This window comes from Lolium rigidum, chromosome 1, assembly GCF_022539505.1.
Source record: "Lolium rigidum isolate FL_2022 chromosome 1, APGP_CSIRO_Lrig_0.1, whole genome shotgun sequence".
NCBI classification, from domain to species: Eukaryota; Viridiplantae; Streptophyta; class Magnoliopsida; order Poales; family Poaceae; genus Lolium; species Lolium rigidum.
The window spans coordinates 77,944,010-77,964,074 of record NC_061508.1 but is presented as its reverse complement, the minus strand read 5'-3'; the positions used below and the strand labels follow the sequence as shown (position 1 = coordinate 77,964,074).

Here is a 20,065-nt window from a genome sequence, read left to right as displayed (position 1 = left end):
TTTTTTCCATGAAAAAGCACATCCTTAATTCAAAATAATTAATTTGAACTCCTGAAATGGACATCTGGGGTGGTCAAGTGTAGGCTATATTCATGTGATCTGCAGATTTGTACTCACTTGCTACTTATTAGGCTGATGTTTTTGGATATAGAGATAAACAAAATATTATATCTGGCTATAAAAGTTGTAGTGTGTGTGACTGTTTGTCTCACGCATATCGGCATATTGGAGTAGATGTAGAGATAAACAGAACATCACATCTGAATACAAGCTGAATGCGGTGTGTCATGAGTGGTTTAGTTAACCGCATAATGGAGTTCGTCTCTTGCGCCATCTTTAATTACATGTTTAAGCTTTTTTAGTTACCGTTTCGTGTGTCCTTCATGTTTACCCTTTTTTAATCACTTCATTTCTTTGTTGTCAGGCAAGTTCTATGGTTGAGAAAGAGATTCAATATTTTTGTGTGGCCATGGGCCATGAAAATGAATCTTTTGAGGATTTCGTGAAGTCACATGATGCGTACCAAGAGTACCTTATGTTTTTCCCGATGAATAATGGTCTTGCCAATGTTGCTGGAAATGTTGATAAATTATCTTCTTTGCAAAAAAGAGTTTGAAATTGTGAAGATAATGGATGATGAAGCAAAGAAAGCTTCTTTGATACCAGGTTAGCTGGGAATTGTAGTATCTCTATTAATTTTTACTTTTCTTCAGGCCACCTCTGTCATAGAGCTGGCTGTGCTAAATGCTTCTTTGTAGTTGGTTTAGGTACACTTCTCTTTCATCTTAGGCTGTTATGTTAGCTGTCAATTTTAAATGCACTATATGGAAGCCACCCTAGATTATAATGTCCTATTAGGGTGTCACAAATCAAACTTGCATGATTTGCTGAGGGATACAACTATTTAGTAATTGCTCATGGTTTTGCTTGTTTTTACTTGATATTCTGAATAGTTCTTTTGAAACAAAATTGTTTCTAGATTTTCTATGTTGATATGCAATCCTGATGGTTTGCCTTTCCACACTTTTGTGCTTGTTCTGGCATGGCTCCTGAATATTGTAGAGTTCACACTTGGGTTTTTTTCCTTTTCGGATTATCTATCTTTTGTTGCTCTGGTATTGTAATGCCATGCCCCATTCAGATGATGCACGCTCCCAACATTTGGAATTTTATTGTGCACTAGTTAGTAGAACAACTCACTATAAGTGCTTGCTCAGTACCATCATTTTAAGATGCATTGTGGCACAACATACCAATTTATGCTTATACTTTGATTGTTCTCTTAATGGCTGCATGCCTATATCCATGAGATTAAAGGGATTCATCGTTAATCTCCAGTAAGTTGATACTACCAATCACTCTTTCTGTATATACCAAAAATATATTTTCTTGAGTTTCATTTCAATGTATAAAGCGTGCATCCAGTGATTCAGGTTTAAAATTCAGCTCTATTTTCTCCCTTTTATCTACTTTACTTTTAGGCTTGGAGGATGGGCGACCACGCGCATCAGCCATGGTGCCACTTGTCGTCGCTTGTTTGTCTTACCCTCCACCTGAGCTCTTTTCATTTCTTCCTATTTTAGTTCTTATTTCTCGTGGATGATGCTGCATTTATGTACCAGATTATTCAGTGCATATCCTAATTTTTTTTAGTGAATTAGGCCTATTTTTTAGTTTGGCACAGGGTCCCAAAATTTGTTGGCTCGGCTGTTTGTACCGCTATTGTTTGTTCTTGCAGTATGCTTTTAGTGATTATGATGGACTGGTAATGTTTGTACTCATGTATAGGTTGGGCTAGTGGAGTCACTAAATCTTGCCATGGTCGCTCCTAGGGTAAAGCATTCTATCTGGAATCATTTCTTCAGTATACGCCATTACTGAATATTCTCCTGACCTACCATTAAGAAATGTGTTGTGTGTAGCCATGCCTCCTTCCGACCTCTGTGTACATACATTTTTCTCCAATTGCTTGTTTGTTCAGAATGGTGCATATTTTTAATAATAATCAAGAGAAGTGGTTTAATTGTATGCATTAGGCAAGTTCTGCCCTCGAGGTCATAGCCAACTACTAAAAATAAATAATTCTTTTTGTTGAGGAAGCCACTGAAAATATTGGTGACACATTTCAGTTAGTACAAACTCTTTTGTTATTGGAACCTTTCAACTGAATATCAAGGCAACAAGGGTATTTGATAAGAGATTTATTGTGTTTCTTACAACTTTTTTTATGACTCTTTAATGGTACCTATTATCTTGGGCAACCGCCATTAGATGTGTTTCAGGCATGTTTTCCAAAATAAGAATACATGACATTTAATTTTGCTTTGTTCTGTTGGTAAACTTGAGCATAGGCATATGACTCCACTTGTGGACTGGTTGCTACAATTCAAATACTTATGCTTGTTATGCCTTCTCTTTACATAAGGTCCTATTTCTGGAGAGCATACACTATCTACTTCTTTAGACGCTGATTGATGTTTTCCTGTATATTAGATGGTTGTGTTTTTCCCTTCTAGAAATAGACAGTGCCTTTATTATTTACGTAACTGGAATATGTAGTAAGTACCAGATCGAAAGGTGTTATGAGGCTTTGTAGATGGTTTAGACTTCCGCATTGGAATCGCTTTGTTCAAGCATGCCCAAACTTTTTGTGTAGCTCCCCTGCTGCTTAGTGGGGTCTAGAGGGCAGAGGGAAAATATGCATAGAGAAAACTAACTAAAACAAACAAGTGAATTAAACTTGTGTAATAGATTAAGCTGTGTATCCATGTTTTCACTTCAGATAGAAGAGAACACCTTCAGAAATCACCCCAGCTACTATAGATTTAGCTGGGAACCACAACTCCGACCATGATTTACCCTTGTTCCCCTCTTTGTCCCCCTCCTCCTTGAGAGCTCCCTCCGTTGCCCCGGCTCCTCCCCCAACTCCGGCGGCCTTGCTGACCGGAGTAGGTGGGGGAGAGGAGGTTGGCCTCCTCCTCCTCCTATGTACATCTAAAGTTCCTTTCCTTGGTCAGGGTTATATTATAGTTTACCCATGTGGAGTTTTGGCTTTATGACATGGAGATGTGGATCCTTAGCTCCTACGTGAGGTGCCGGGAGGCGTTGGGTGTGCTCTCCGGACTCCGGTCGGCTGCCATGGAGGGAGCTTCCTGATTTGGAGAAATCTGGTGGCATCTCTTCAAATAATCGCGCTAAGATCCGAGGTGATGGTATGCGGGGCTGTTTTTTGAAGGCAACACTTCTCCTTCCTCCGGCCGGCCGTGGAGGTGAGGGGAGATGTGGAGGTGTCGATTTGCTTAGTTTCCAGGCTTGCTGCTGGGCGAATCTTTTTGGGGGAGCAGCGAAGCTTCTTTCTGGAGTGTATTCGTGGTAGCCCTTGGTTTGTTGCCGTCTTTGATGGTCGTAGGGCGACCACTCCCTCCTCTGTCGGCGGCTACGGCGGCTATGGTTTCTTTTGGCCAACGACAGAAGGCGAACAACCTCTAGGCTTCAATGCCAGGAAGGAGGCTTCTTTCTCCAGTAAAGCGAGCTCCCTTCGCCCTATCCCAAGTGGTTTCGTTCCCGGCGACGAGGCGGTTGACTATGTTGTGATGCTGCGACGCGGTGGAGAAGGAGCTGGACCTGATGGCTTTTCTTGTTTTAGATATGGGGTCTTTTCTGCAAAACGTGAGGACATGTTTGTATTTTCCTATTTCTTATTGGTCTCTGATGTAAAATGCAACTCCACCGACGATATGGAATGAATGCTTCTTGGTCCAAAATAAAATGTTAGTACGAAGATAGAACATAATAGACTTGAAAACTATCCCAGGAAATGTGTTTCTAAAGTAGTGTAGTATCTTATGCAGGTAGATACAGTGTGATGGTTGAACACTTCTGTTTCTACTTTATTATGTTCTTACCAAATTCATTAATTTTTTGTTTTGGAGTCCAAGTATAGGATACTTGAAATCTTGTTAAGCACACGCATGCCTTTATAGCAAGGTTAATAGTTCTAACTTTTTTTAGTCAGTATGTATGTTCTATTTTCTCATTGGTATATTTGATTGTAGTTCTTTTTTGTATTTATTTGATAGGCTTAATGTCGGAGGAATCGACGGTAATGATATATAGTGATATTGGTACGCAAGTATGATCAGGACCACTGTGTGTGGCCCGCGTGTTTGTTCTTTGCTTCTTAGTGATGATACTGGTATATTTTTATTGAAGAAAATGACACTACTTCATCATATGTACTTATTGTATGTGTTGGTGGCACCCAAAAAAACATTGATATTTATACAAATTTATTTCTCTTTGCTATGAACACATGGTTGGATGCAACAAATGTTGCTCCTATATTGTACATGTGTTATCTGTAGATAGCTTGAAAGTTTTAATTTTCTTTTATAATTTTTTTTCTTATACAGACTTAAGGGCTCTCAAAGCATACTGAATTCTTAGACAACTAAATAGACATCAGCCGATTAAGACTTATATTTTTTTATTTTCTTTTAAAAAGATTGCCTATACAGGCTTAAGGATTCTCAAATACTTACTGAATTCTTGAACAACTAAACACACATAAGCAGCATAATATTTATAATATTTATGTTTACAATACTGGCTTGCATTTCCTGTGCGCCGGGACGCACCGGGTCATCTAGTAGAGGAGAAAGATAGTTCCATCTAGCTCAACGTTTGATGGATGTTCGCCTTACTGATCAGCCAGATGTTTTTTGTTTGAAAGATAACAACATTGGATTACATGAATGATCATGCGAGGTTTCTTACAAAATATATTTGAAAAATGAAAGTACTACTAAAGGTAAGGATTTTATGTGGTTCTTATATCGCAAAGTGTTGCTTACTAAAGATAAGAAATTGTTTGTTTGAAAAAAGGAATTGGGAAGGAAATACAAAAAATGTTGTTTTTGCAATCAAGAAGAGACAATACAACATTTGTTTGTTTCATGACCCTTAGCTAAAGTGGTATGGTGCATTATTCATATGGCTTTTAATATTTCTCCACCCATTAACATTACAAACTTGTTAGAAAATTGGTTGACGGGAGTACGGAAAAAGGATAAAGCACATGTCCGAGTGGATGCATATGCTTTACTTTGGGACATATGGAGCACCCGAAATGATTATATTTTTAACAATGCAAAATCGACTTTTTTTTACGCATATTATTCCACTGGGGCTCATTTGATTCATGTGTGGTACTACATACAGCTAGGCGGCAAAATTTGGTTAATGGGTGCAACCGTTTGGAGACGGTTGCTCAGGACTAATTCAGTCATTTGGCGTTTTGATCTCAGGATTAAAGGTTGATGCAGAGCCACTTCATGTGTTCTTTTATTTTTAGATGGTTGATTCATGTATAAACTCTATGTAACCCGTGGGCAATCTTTTGCATACTTGACTTTTAATAAATTAGAGAACCAACGTGTGGTTAGATGGTTAGGAGGGCACGCTTTGGTGTCTTATAAAGGCGGAATATGCTTCAGTGGGAGGCAACATTCCCGTCGACAACGAGGCGTCTGTGGTATCTTCGTCAATCTCAAGATCAGCCGGATCAGTTCTTTGACGCAGTCTCTCAAAGATGCTCATAGGCAGGGGCGGAGCCTCTTGGAGGCCATACCGGGTGCTGGCCCAGGCTTTGGAAAACCCAAAACACTATCTTCATGTTAAAAAGCTCTAGTGTTTAGTAGATTTTGGTCAAATTTGCTTCTATTGGCCCAGCCTACTAGAGCTGTGATAGCCTATGACACTACGTATAGGCATTTTGGCCCATGCTTTTTTTGTGGCACGCTCCGCCACTGCTCATAGGGTTAAGCCGTGCATGCGTGCGTTCATAGGGATGAGTGTGTGCGCGTGTGTATAAGCGTCTTTGTACTGTGTTTAACAAAAAAAAACTTTTAATAAATTAATAAAATGCCGCATTCATCGATGGAGGCAGGGGCTATGTCTCCACTTCGAAAAATGGGCGTTTTGCTGGTGGATGGTTACAGTGTGGTTACCTGTGGCAATTCCAGGGGATTTTGCATGATCGTCGTCCCCTTTTCTCTCGTTGTAATAATAAAAGCATCTTGAGCGCACTGCAACGATGGTGCAGTTCAACGGCCTTTCGAAGATGATGAAGTTGAACGCTGGAGTTTCAAATACGGAGTAGAATATTATATACGCGGGCGTGGTGCATGCTGGATCATAATTTGAGCACCAGATCAGTTTTGCATGTGAGTTAAGATTCTGATCGACGGGGCGCCCGAAGTTTCAGAGATAAACTAGTGCCGATTCGTACGCTTGCGCCCTGGAAATCTCGCTCCAACTCGCTGTCAGTCCTGGCTGCTTGTAGATGATGTAGCTTTCGACCTCCGCTGGGCATTCCTGCTACGACCGCTCTAGCAAGTAGCAACCACATACGAAGAGCCGCGCTGTGTGTCGAGAAGGCCATGGCTGGAGCTGCAAGGGAGACGGTGTGCGTGACCGGCGCCGGCGGGTACATCGCGTCGTGGCTGGTGAAGCTTTTCCTCTCCCGCGGCTACACCGTCCACGGCACCGTCCGCGCGCGACCTCGGTACGTGGCTGCTTGCTTTGCGTCCCGTGTGACTGTGCCCTCTGCCTCCCTCGGACAACCAAACCAGCTCCCCTAGACCGTCCCGGTTCTCAGATCAGGATCATTTTCCATGGAAAAGCTTCACCGTGCTGGTACAGGTGTATTTAGGTGTTGTGCTGATCTTGGCCTCGTGGGTCACACAAGTATATAGCTTGCGCTGTTTTCCCTGTCAAGGTGAAGGCATCCAAGGGCGTGACCACAGGTCGTTGCTTGCCGACGCCGATGGCTCTACCGGCGGCGATACTCCGGTTAGAAGGGAGGTTGGGGAGATGGTCTTTGTTTAAAACTAGACACGTATGGCGGCCCTGGGCCTTGATGTTCCCGTCAGACTATTGTACCTACCTTTAGGTTATGTATTTTCAGTCTATACTCCCATGCTCAAGTGGACTTTGTTTTTTAGTATTTCTTTCCGACCATCTTTCATCTAAGGCAATAGATAGCTATATGGAGTGGTGTTTTGGAACATGGGAGCATATGCTCCCTATATTTTGAAATGCATTTTACACATATTTTAAATTCTAAAAAAATTGAAACAAAAAATTTGCACGTACATTTTCACGTGCTAAGCGCTCACAAAGTCGTTTCATAAAAAATGAACTTATCATGTGACGTGTGTAAAAAAGATAAAATTCAGTGCTAAAAACAATGCTTTTCACAGGATAAGTTTTCTCTTTTTTACATCGCCACAAAAAATATTATTTTTTCGTGAAACTTGATATACACACATATATTATGGAGATGTACATGTAGAATTTTTTGTCTAAATTTTTCCACACTTTGAAATATGTTTTGTTGGTAGAGGGAGCATACGCACCCGGGAGCCGAATTGAATTTCCGTTATATATAGTAGTTTTTTTTCGAGAATGGTTTTTATATATAGTAGTAATGGCATAAGATAATGAGTAATTCTGATCATGTTTCAGGTGAGAAGAAGACCGGCCATCTGAGGTCGTTAGAGAACGCTTCTGAAAATCTCAAGCTTTTCAAGGCCGATCTCCTTGATTACGAGGAGGTGAAAGCTGCCATAGAAGGATGCCAGGGGTTTTCCATGTGGCCTCCCCGGTGCCCCAACCCCTCCTCCTCCCGACCCCTCCCCAACCCTAACCGCCGCCGCCATCGCCACCGGTAGCGCCGTCGGGGCAAAGACCCTCGGAGCGTGGTGGCGGCGGGGGCCTTTCCTCGCCGTCGTGGGGGACGGCGGACGGGCTCTCCCCTCCTCGACGCATACGGCGGTGGCCGGCACGGATGGTGATGGGCGGCGGCTCTTGCGCTGCGGTCCCCCCTCCGCTCCCGAAGGTTTCCACCCGCAGCACACCGGTAGGGGCTGGTGGTGGGCGGCGGCCAGGCCCTCGGTCTGCGCCATGCCCTCCTCCCCCCCCCCCGCGCCTCTCATCGGTGCCAGGAGGCGATCTCGGGCTTCTTCCGCGACACGAGGGCGCCCGGGGCAGCAGCCTTGGGTTCGATGGAGGAGGTGGCCCTCGGAGAGGGTCGGCTTGCGGTTGGTGGTGGTGGATCTTTTGATCTATCACCGTGATCCGGCGACGAGATGGAGGTGCATGGAAGCCGGCGATGGTGTCGCCGGTGGAGGGTTGGTTTCGCCAGCCCGGGATGGTCGCCGACGTGGGGGTCCGACCTGAATAAAGGCGGCGGTCCTAGGGCCTCTCTTGCGTGAAGAGGAGGACCCTACCGGAGGCCTGGACTCGTGATCCGGCCGGGGGTTGAGTTCGGAAGACTCCGCCAGCGAATGTAACAGTGCTTTGCCTGGAGTTTGCTGGATCGGAGGTATTCGGTCGTGCGCACCCATGCTTTTATTCCGACCGATTGGTTCTGAAGGGAGCGGCGCGAAGCTCTTTTTCTGTATTGACATCAAGTGACTATGGATCCATGATGAAAGTCGGAAGGAGAATTTCATGAAGGCCGGAGGGGAGGACTAGCTAAGGGAGGTTCAAGTCTCCGCGTTGTTGAGGGACTTGCTTGGTGTTCCGGGCTTCACATCAGCGGTATGAAAGTGGGGGCGATAACACAGGTGAAGTGCAGAGTCCTACCTTTCAGGGTGAAAACCCAAGGTCTGGCCTTAATTGGTTGTGTCTGGCAATGACCTTGGTGGAGGCATTGTTTTGAGAGCGGGGACTATCTTCAGGGTGAAAACCTAAGGTCTTTGATCGGACGACGACGGTGTTTGAACACTGTTCCCTTCTTGGAGGCGTCGTTTTTGAAGAGCCTGTAATTCAGGTGTTGTCTTGGCGGTGGATGTATTGCTGTTGTTAGGCCCGAGATACTGTAGCGGGACTTTTGTTTCTTAGTTTTCTTTCTTGTTTTTGCTGTGTGCATCCGTAGTGCCATTAGGACGGTGCGTTGTTGCAGAGGCTGGGTGTAATTGGTATCTTTTTGATATTAATATATTCCCTTTATCGAAAAAATGTGGCCTCCCCGGTTCCTTCGGCCAATCTGACGGATCCAGAGGCAAGTTCTACACTTGTAAAGATGTAATTCATCACATGTTTAAGAGTGTAATCTTAGGCTGAAGGTATTTCATACAGCTAGAAGTTGTGCGTCCTGCTGTCGATGGTACCAAAAATGTACTGGAGGCTGCATCCGCCGCCAAGGTTCGGCGAGTGGTTGTCGTGTCATCCATAGTTGCCGTGGATATCAACCCCAAAGATTGGCCCACAGACAAGATCAAAGATGAGAACAGCTGGTCAGACGTAGAATTTTGCAGGAATAATGAGGTACTCGCAGAGAAGCACAATGTTTTTGGTGTGATCTTAAACCCAACAATTTTCCATAGACTTCTGATTTCGTTATCGTCCCCATGGATTCTGCAGGACTGGTATTCAGTTTCCAAGATCACAGCAGAAAAGGCGGCGCATGAATACGGAGAGAAGACCGGCTTGGATGTGGTCATTCTCAACCCAGCGGTGGTGTTTGGTCCCCTGCTGCAGCCAACGGTGAACGCCAGCAGCCAGTTCCTGATCTACTTCCTTAAAGGTAACTTCAAGCCTTCATGGTATCATCTAAAGGTTGGTATCACTAGATATGTTCTGATCTCACAACACCTGATCATCATTCATACGTTGTCTTCTTGATATTTGTTTCTCATGTTTTGACGAGTGCTGGTGGCTGCAGGAGGACCTGACCAGATGAGGGACAAGCTCTGGCACATCGTCGACGTGCGAGACACCGCCGATGCGCTGCTTCTGCTCTACGAGGCGCCCGAGGCCTCTGGCAGACACATCTGCGCGCCGCACATCATCACCGCCCGGAACCTGAGGGAGCTGCTGAAGAGGAAGTACCCTCAATATCCTCACATCAGCGAGTACGCACATGCGGACATGCCTCTTCTTCCTTCTCGTGCACTCGAACGCTGAATTGAAACGAACGTCGAGCATTGGTTGACTACTTTCACCGTGGCAAAATTGCAGGGACAGCATCAATGACATGGACCACCCGGCGCCGATGACCTCCGACAAGCTAAAGAAGCTGGGGTGGGAGTTCCGATCGCTGGAGGAGACCATCGACGACACCGTCGAGTTCTGCCGTCAAGCAGGGATTCTGGACGATGTGGCGGGAGCGGCGCCATGGCGTTTCCCTCCTGTTTACAACAAGATTTAGGCTCCGCTGGGCCAGCAATGATGATTCGATTCAATAAGGTGCCGACCACTTCAAATTTTAAAACTCTTCTCACAGTAGCCCACAGGACGCTGCCCCTCCCAGTGACATACATATGGTGAACTTTTGTGTAACGAAGCCATGAAAAAATATCAAAGTCAATAATTTCATTTGTTCCCACGGTCCCACAAAAACATTCTTGGGCAAAGTTTGTGTTTGTGTAACGATGTTTGTTTCACGTATTGGTCCTAAACAGTTTGCTTTTAGTATTGCTTTTTCTGAGACTGCACCCAAAAAAGTGCATTAATCATATAGAAGAAAAGTCACGACGGCTGATACAACACCTAAAAGGCTACAACTTGACAAACACACCACGATACAACGCTAATAAGGCTACAACTTCACTTATTGATCCTAGACAGTTCATCTTAATTAGGGATAACGAGGGAATGGAGGTTCCAGACTCTCGAAAAGCAATCAAATGGTGCACCACGGGCACATACACGAGGAGATGACCAATTAATTTGTATCGTGAGCAAATTTGAGATCTTTCATAATTAATTTGCGATAGCGTGCCTCAGATTGTTTCCCCATTAGATTGGAGGAATCGGAGATTGTGAGATTAGATTGGACGGTCTAGATATGATTTCAATATTCTTCACCTAACTCGTTTCACAGCCTAAGACTAACTCCAAGAATAGAGTATGTATGATACTCCCTCTCTCACAGTTTATAAGGCACGCGCGTACCCCTAGGTCGCAAATTTGATCAAATTAGCATTAGTTATATGTTATAAAAATTATATCATTAGAAAGTTCAGATGTTCTATTTTCTAGTGATATAATTTTTGTATTATATAATTTAAATTATATAGGTTAAATTGATGATCTAGGGGTACGCGCGCGCCTAATAAACTGTGAAGGAGGGAGTACTGTTCTACGGAAACATACCCGAAAATCAGTGATGCACAAATATCCAATATCAGGAAACTTATGCTCACATTTAAGGTATCACCTATCAATACTCTATAATAACGGCGGTCCAATAATTGGTCTGCCCGCAAATTGATCACTCGATCATGCCATGCTAGCTACCACATCCACCCAACCACTCATCTGCACGCGGTCTATGGATGTACACGTAGTATTACTTAACACTAGACATGCATATGCCTTAATTTAGAACTCCTTTCGTCCCTCAAAAATATCTTAGAATATAAGACATTGTTTATGCGGAAATGCCAAACGGAACCCAGGTGCGCGCGCACCCAGTTTTGAAGAAAATTAAAAAAAATGCTATTTAAAACTTTCAAAAAAAATGAAATAAATTTTTGCATGTACATATTATATTGATACTTACTTCTGTAAGTTTTCACGGAAAAATGATTATTTATGACCTACACAAAAATGATAAAATGCAAATTCCTATTCCTATGAATAGTACAAATCTAAACGTTATAGTGTCATTTGGACATTTTGTCATTTTCGTGTAGGGAACATATAATAGTATTTTTTTCGTGAAGACTTACACAAGTAAGTATTAACATAATATATAAATGTAAAAAAATTATTTCAAACTTTTCTAAAAAAATTAAATAGCGTTTATTTTTTTATTTTTTGAAAAACTGGGTGCGCGCGCACGCAGGTTCCAAACGTGTTTATGGGACTGCGGAAGTAGTAGTAATGTTGTATACGCAGTACTCCTCATGCATATCCTTGTTTAAGTTCCTACCGCTACGTTCCCTCGTCGCCATCGCTCGTCCCACTTATAGCCCCTGCAGCAGCAGCAGCAGCAGCTTACTTGAGAGTGAGCAGCGAGCTGGAGAGTGAGCAGAGATGGCCCGTGCTACAGCAGCTCAGCTAGTAGTGGTCGCCCTCGTGGCGGCGATGCTCCTCGCGTCTCCTCGCACCGCCAACGCCATCCTCTGCGGTCAGGTGACCGGCGACTTCGTCGTCTTCTGCATAAACTACGCTCGCCGCCCACCGGTCGACGACCCCCCATCCTCGCGGTGCTGCAGGAGCGTCAAGGGGATCGCCGACGCCGCACGGACGGCCAAAGAGAAGCTTACCGCGTGCGACTGTCTCCAGAGCATGCTCAAGGGCATCCGTGGGATCAATCCCGAAACCGCCGCCAGCATCCCCTCCAAGTGCGGCGTCAGCTTCCCCTTCGCCATCAGCACCTCCGTCCCCTGCCCTGACTTTTCGCTGATGATCAACCGGTCCCCTGCCCATGCCGTTGATGTCGCCTAGCTCCGCCGGATCAGTTGATGTTGTATCGCTTTTGTTTCCTTGTTCATTCCGCTCCTTTCTCAGAGATGGAGTTTGTTGTTATACTACCACGTGTCTAATGCGAGTGTAGACGAACTAGTAAGTTGAGAAATGCACGATCTGTTTCTTTGGAGGAGAATAGAGGTGCCGCGACCCGCTCCTCGGTCGCCCCGCGCGACCCGGGGGCGGAACCCTAGTTCTAGCCCCTCCCCACCTCCACTCTCCTCCCCCCGGCCACCGCCGGCGTGCGCCGCCGGGCAAAGCCCGCCCGGTGCCGGCGGCGGCGGGCCTTCCTCTACCCGGCGCGAGGGGAGCTGCGCGGGGCGGCGTCCTCCTTGGCGGCGGTGCGTTTCGGCGGAGGTCGGCGGGGCCTGGCGTGGCGGCGGCCGGCGAGCTGCGCCAGGGGCGACCTTGCGCATGTCGAGGCGGCGGCGGGTGATGCCTGTGGCTGCTGCAAGCCTTCCTGGGTGGACGCGGCGACGGGTGTTCCCCTGCGTGTGGTGTGTGTGTTCTGCCCAGGGGGTAGTTGCTGGCCGGCCTGGCCGTGGGCGCCGGCAGAGGCGCGTCTTCAACGGCGGATCTGACGGCTTCGTCCTGGATCCGGCCGGTATGGCTCGGCCTGCTGCTGGAGAGGCCACCTCGGCGTGCGCTATGGTCAGATCTGGTGCCGATGGGAGGTAGGTTTGGCCGGCTTGAACCAGGTCTGTTGTTGTGTGGGTTCCTGCGAGGTCCGGTGGCGCCGCTGTTTCCTTGTGTGCTGGCTTGGGAGAGTTTGGGAAGAAGGGTGTGCTAGCGCAGTCTCGGGTGACTCGCTGCCGCCGGGAACGGAGCAGGGGCTCCCTCGGTCCTCATCTTCTCTCCCATGGCTGCTCTCACCGGCATCGCCGAGCGTCTGCGCTGTCCTATCCTTCACTCGGCCCGCAGGCGGCTCCCTTTGGTCCTGTGAGGAAAAGGTCCCAACTTTCAGGCTCCCGGTGCTTCTCCGGTGATGTGGTATCACGGTGGGTGGGCGTTGATGTCTCCGCTCGTGGAGTGGCGGGTGTGGGTTTGTAGTCGACGGCTCGGGCGAAAGCCATGGCCGGTTTATCCGGAGCCGATGACGGTGACGCCCGTGGGCGCCATTATCCTCATTGGAGGCGTCTTCGTTGAGCCTAGGCTCTGGCCCCATCTCGGCTGAATGTCTCTAGGTGAAAACCTTGACCCTCGATGGATCGAGCAACGGTGTCACCTTGCGTGTCACTCCCTTCCTGGAGGCGTTGCTTCTGAGACTTCGGCGTTCTCTTGCTTCCCATTCTGTGGTCACTTGTGCCTGGCGTTTGCACTTGGGTAGTCAGTCCGTGGGGATCCCAGTGGTGTTCGCCGGCGGCATCCTGTGTTCTTCAATTGTTCGAGACGACGACCTCAAGGCTTCAAGTTGTTCTTTGTTTAGTGTAGTCGCTCTCCTCTTGTTCAGGTGTTGTTTTGCTCTACCATGTGCTTGTACTGTAAGCTGGTAACCCCAGCAGCGTGCGTGTGTGTGTTCGAGGTGTGTTATAATCCTAGCCGGTTGAGGGCTTTGTTAATTTAAAGTCGGGCTCTTTGAGCCTTCTCTTTAAAAAAGTTGAGAAATGCACGTGCAGCGGACATTTCATGCATGCATGTGCCGTTGATTATTTCTCAGTCTTTGCTTTGATTAAGGTACTCCTCCGTTTATAAATAAGTGTATATGTGGATATTTTAAGATAAATTGTGAGCGGAGTAAAAATGCATTGGGAAGATGCATCTCTCCTCTTTAATTCTTTCACCTTCAATGAGCTAAGTGCATGTAGAAAATAAAGAAAACATGTGCTCAATATTATTGGATTCGATTTCCATGCGATGAGAGAAACAATTAAAGTGTATTAGGAAGATAGGAGTACACTTTTTTATGGACAAAGTTTAGAGCTAGATGTCCACTTAGAGCAATTCCAATAGTGTAGCTAGCTGCTGGCTATAAGCCAAGTGTCATGTCATCTATAACCAACTTAGAGCTAACATATACAATAGTGAGCTACAAAAATGTAATACTTTATCAATGTATGATCCACCTTTCACTCTCACAAAGTGCCTAGGAGCATGTACTAGAGCTAGCTCTTGCATAAGAGCCAATCTCCTTCTCTCTCCTCCTTTCTCTCCTCAAACTAAGCAATAATATATTATTTTAATCCTTATTGTCAGCTGACTATGACTTATTCTACTTGCTCTTATTTGAGGACGGAGAGGAAGTATGCATGAAAAAAAATTGTGGTCTAACATCTGAAGACATATTTTGCATGCACATTATACAATGTCTACCCATCAAAGTTAACAAAATTTAAAACCTGAATTCTAAAACACATGAAAGCGTCATGATTCATTGTGAGACGCAGTCTATGTTTTTATCTTGTTTTTCATCAATTAATGTTATGGCTTGAACTCTACTAAAGTTACCAATTATTTTTCAACTATATATAATGAACAAATTTTGATACACAATGAAACAAACTGTTTTTTACTTTCACTAGATTTCAAAAGTCGATTTCCAAATTATTATTATTATTATTAAAGAAATATGGTAGAGAAAGTCCCTACAATGGTTTTTTTATAAGAACTCAAATATGCGAGGGCTTGAACCTGAGTGGTTGGATTGTAGACCTACTTCCCTAAGTAAGAGCATCTATAGCAGAGCCCGTAAAAGTGCAAACTATAAAACGTGAGTTTAGGACACTGAACTCGTGTTTACGGGTCGAAAAAGTATCAGCGCAGATCAGAGAGAAGCATATTCTAAAAGATGCCACTGGACCCACTTTTTTTCCATTACTTCTTCTTCTTCCTAGCGTCCCTGCGTGCAAACATTGACCTGCCCAGCCCTTGCCCAGCCCCGGCCGCTCCGCCCAGGCCTCGCCCCGGCCACGCCGCCACGCCCAGGCCCCGCGCGCACCGCCCTCGTCGCCCAGTTCCCACGCGCGCCGCCCTCGTCGCCCAAGCTCCACGCGTGGCGCCCCAGCCCCTGCCCCGCGCGCGCTACCCTGCCCCGCCCCAGCCCCGCGCGCCACGCGCTGTCTTGGCCCCGCGCCTCTCCGCCCTGTCCCGGCCCCGCCCCGCCCAACACCGCCATGGCAAGCTCGACCCGCCCCGCCTCATCACGGATGCCTGCAGGGCCGCGCCCGGCGAACTCGTGGCCGGCCGGCTGTCCGCTCTCCCTTCCCGAGCTCGCAACGCATGGCTCCGTTGAAATTTGGTTGACCTTCGGCCGGATTTTGTCTAATTTGGTCCTATTCTGGTAGTCCTCCGGCGGAAGTGCACTGTTTGGAGCTGAAGCTTCAGCCTGCCAAAACAGCACTAGGAGGGGACGGAGCCAGGATCTAACCTTGAGGGGGGGCAAAATAGATGGATTTTGTCTTGTGAACTTCATGAGGGGGGCAAAGATGGTTAAATAGCTAAGAAAATGAGCTCTAATACCTAGTATTCTTCACAAAATCTGAACATTGGGGATGGCCTAGCCCCCCCCCCCCGTCCCCCTATGTCTCCGTCCCTGCTAGGAGTACAGTTCAGCGTTCAGTTCGACCTTCCGACCCCTACAAATAGGGGGCCAGAGTTTGTTTTTCAGTCTCGGCCCGTAAAAAAAATTCGGTTTCGTCTCGTTTACCGCCGATTTTCGAACTAAACCCGTATACTGGCGGTTATTTTACAGTTTTGGCCTTTTTACGGGGTCTGCTAGAGATGCTCTAAGTGAGCTAGGCTCACTCCTCTCGTTTTGAAATATTGTTAGAAATATATTCAATATTAATCTTGTTTTGAAGCAGTCTTCACTAGAAATCCAAATATTGAAATGTTTTCAAATTGAACTTCTAATTTAAACCCTATAAAGCTAAATGAGATCAAGCTGAAGCTGGTTGTGGTTCCCCACGTTTTCAAGTTACGGTATGTCTCAAGAAATGCTTGTATTTTATCCACGTTTCTTGATGTATTCACCCAAGTACCGACATTGTTAAAGAATAACTTCAAGTTCAAGTCCTTCTCATCCTAGATGATCATATTATGAAGAATCACACAAGTGGTCATGATGTCATTCAGGGATTTTTTTCCCAAAACCGTCTGGACCTCGAACTATTGTAAATCTAGCTTGCAAAACCCCGCAAGCTCTCTCAATGTCTTTTTGGGCTGCCTCTCGTGCCTTGCAATATTCAGCTTCGATTAGTTGGGCTGTCCGGTAGCCTCATGGTCTTCACAAATGTTGCCCAATTCGGGTTTACGCCATCACCAAGATAGTAGCCCATTTTGTAGTCATGGCCACTGATGGTGTGTTGGATGCCGCAACATCACCACTAGCTAGCCATGCAAGAAGACGCGATCTAGGAAACACATTTATATCATTCACAGAACCAAGCAAACAAAAAAGGAATGCCAAATCTATAGATTCTCGAAAGCAACTGCCTCAAGGACGATTGTTGGATCATGACTCTTGCACTTCGGGCACTTCTTACAATAGTCAATGTTGTTGAGCATTGTTGGCCATCCTCAAGCCTAATTCTGCAATCAACCTCGTCGTATCTTGCTCAGAGATACTTCGGACTGTAGATGCGGATCATAAACTTGCAAAACCTACAGACGGACACCATGGTCCTATCTTTGCCAATGTGAAGATGCTCATTAGCGTAGTTGGTCGGAATGCATTATGCAAGGACTCTCACTGCCGCAGAAATCTTTTGGTGTGCGCTAAAGCCAAGCAAGCTGACTGCATTTCTCTTGCGCTTAAAATAGCGAGTTTGCGCCTCAGAAGTTTCGACTATCTCATTAAAAAGATATCAACATATTCGGTAACGGAAACGAAAGAAATGAGCCGGATATATTGGTACATCGGTGAAGTAATCCCACATGAGTATGTTGTGGCCGAGCGCATGGTTGTGAGGAATGCAAAGTCGGCCAACTTTAGATCCCGATCGCTTCCTCTTCCTCCAATCTTTGAGCTCCTTCGCATCCCGCACTCACCTCCAACCATAGGCAACTCGTATCCGCTAATCTTGTAATGACACCTACATTAACATCTAACAAACGGCAGGATCAGCCCCAATCTCACTCCCTCCACCACAGCCCTCGAGCACGAGGCGAGGCTGGAGTGAGGCGGCATGGGCTCGGTTGACACGAAACAAGGGTGAGGCCGCCACGGGCGCGGGTCACACCAGGAAAGCGGTGCCTCGATGCGCTCCCCTGTGGCGACGTACCCGTGAAGCATCTACGCGCGCGTCATCATGGATGAGAGAGCGGATGCTGTCGTTGAAGGTCCGGATGACGCATAGGGATGTGCCGCTGTCCGAGGAGGCGCACCCATGCAGCGGCGCTTGGGAGAAGCACATATCTCGTTTACGTTGGATGCGCTGCAAATGTCCGCGTGGGAGGCGCCGCCAACGGAAGCGGATACCGTGACGAGGAGGCGAAGGCAGCTCGGTGGCTAGCGGGAGAGGGAGAGACAAGATTGGGAGGAGATTAAGGATGGGAGTAGATTAGGCAAGTACACAAGTGTTTAGTGCCTCATGTTGCTGGAGCCAAGGTCGCATCAGGGAATGTTGCTTTTTCGTCGACAACGGGGCAGACTCCACGAAAACGAGCGATTAGGATGCTTTAAAACCTGGTTTAGACCGGACAACCAAACTGCTCATTTTTGTTTCCGCAAACATCACATAAAAATATATTTATGATTACTATAAAATAATAGAATATTATATTAAGAAGTTGATTTTTTTAACCAATTAGTTAAAATTTACTACGTTTAAGTTTGACCAAACCTAAATTAATTATGCACAGATGGGAGTAGTAGCAGCGAGGCCGCTGGGCTCCCCTGGTTCTGGTATTCGGCCCACTGGACCTGGACTAAGGTAGGAGTCAAGTTTTTTGTTTGAGGGAAAATAGGGCTGCCCCAGGTGTGCTTCGTCGCACGAGAGCAGCCCAGACCAGATGTGCCGGCTCTTGGAGTTCTCCAAGGTCCATGAACACGTCACACGTGTATACCCCTAGATATTTTGTCGCTCTTGGCAAATGGACCAAGTGCACTTTCCTCCCACGGGAGACAACACCTTACTCATTGGGTCCAGAGTCCAGACACACATCTAATACTGCAAATAACCCTCAAAAAAAAATCTAATACTGCAAACAAATTCCAATTCAGAGTTTGGCATTATTTGTTGGACTTTTCGCGCATGTATATTTGGTGAGTGTTTCAATCTTCTTGAGAAAAACCTAGGGATGGATGATAGGACATGGGGGGTGTGATCGTGGTCTCGTGCTCGACGGAATTCGCACATAGGAGTTGTTTGATTGGCGCCCCCGCCAGCCCTATCAAAATAGGAGGCATCAATTATTTGGCGCAGGTTTTGCCCGCCCACAATTCGCCTAGTAGTTGGCGAAAAAATTGAAATTGCTAGCCAAACTTTTGGCATGGATATCCACAATTTGGCATCCAACCAAATGAGCATCCACACGCAAGATCAGCGCCAGAAATTTAGCTGGACAATACCGGGCTACAATCCAACCAGACCCATACATACTGTGAGAAAATCGGAGGTTCAACAGTTTGGGTCTCATTTGTTTGTTCGATTCTTCAATCTATTTCATTGTTGAGTCTGCACTGCCTTTCCATTATGCATATGATCCAGGGCGGACCTAGAGAAGCTTATGAGTGAGGGCATTCCTTGCATAATTTTATGGTATTTGATTTTTTTTACCTCAAATACGAACAAATACTATAGAAACTAGATGATACCCCGCGCGTTGCTGCGAAATTATGTTAACAGATCTTTGGAGAATTAGAGAAGTGAGAGTAGAAGTGTAAAATAAGTAATGGAGTTTGTCAGTCAAGCTAACTTACATTGTATTGCTGCATAGCATGCCAAAGGCTGCAATAAATCCCATATAATTACACAACATAAATAAGATAACCATTGGAATCTGATACAATATCATAAATTTAGCATTTTTTGGTCCATGCTATACAACAATTTGAGATATGTGATGTTCACCTACATTGCTAATTGAAGCACTCTCGTTATGAAGAAACGTACACACATGAGGCGATAGAGATACTCTTTGTACAAATAACACAATGTAATGTTGGAATAATAGCTGACGTAAAAGGATGTAACTACTGAAAATAACTAACGTAACCATATCTGTATACGTTGAGCTAAGAAACTTGTTCTTTTCTACCTGCAGATTTCACCTGAGTAACGATGGAGCAAAGCACAGAGTAATATCAAGCAAGTAAGAAAATACGGTCCAAAAACTTCAGTATGGTTTATCATTTGTCCATCTGGCCCTACCAGAAACAAAGATAATCTCATGCTCTGTTGTCAAACCAAATTGAGCATTGGGAACTTGTATATTAAATGATTAAATCCTATTAACAAAAAATAAGTAAATTTGCAGCATCGATCTCACACTTCTTAAATCTGATTCTTTATGGCTAAGCAGGAAACCAGTGGATCTATTGATCAACATCAACAGTGTGCTAAAAAGTGAAACAAATTAAAAAAATGTGAACTATATTAATAATTTAAATCATCATTCCACTTCACCGCCATGCCAGATATAA

At 45.6% G+C, this 20,065-nt stretch overlaps 1 protein-coding gene and 1 pseudogene across 1 annotated transcript; both read left to right on the top strand.

The window, feature by feature from the left end:
* Positions 1-6,440: 6,440 nt before the first annotated feature.
* On the top strand, positions 6,441-10,407 carry LOC124647807 (annotated as a pseudogene).
* Positions 10,408-12,031: 1,624 nt separating this feature from the next.
* On the top strand, positions 12,032-12,570 carry LOC124676103 (non-specific lipid-transfer protein 1-like). The gene has a single exon (XM_047212188.1). The coding sequence runs from the start codon at positions 12,049-12,051 to the stop codon at positions 12,460-12,462; it is 414 nt and encodes a 137-aa protein (XP_047068144.1). The 5' UTR covers positions 12,032-12,048; the 3' UTR covers positions 12,463-12,570.
* Positions 12,571-20,065: the final 7,495 nt, after the last annotated feature.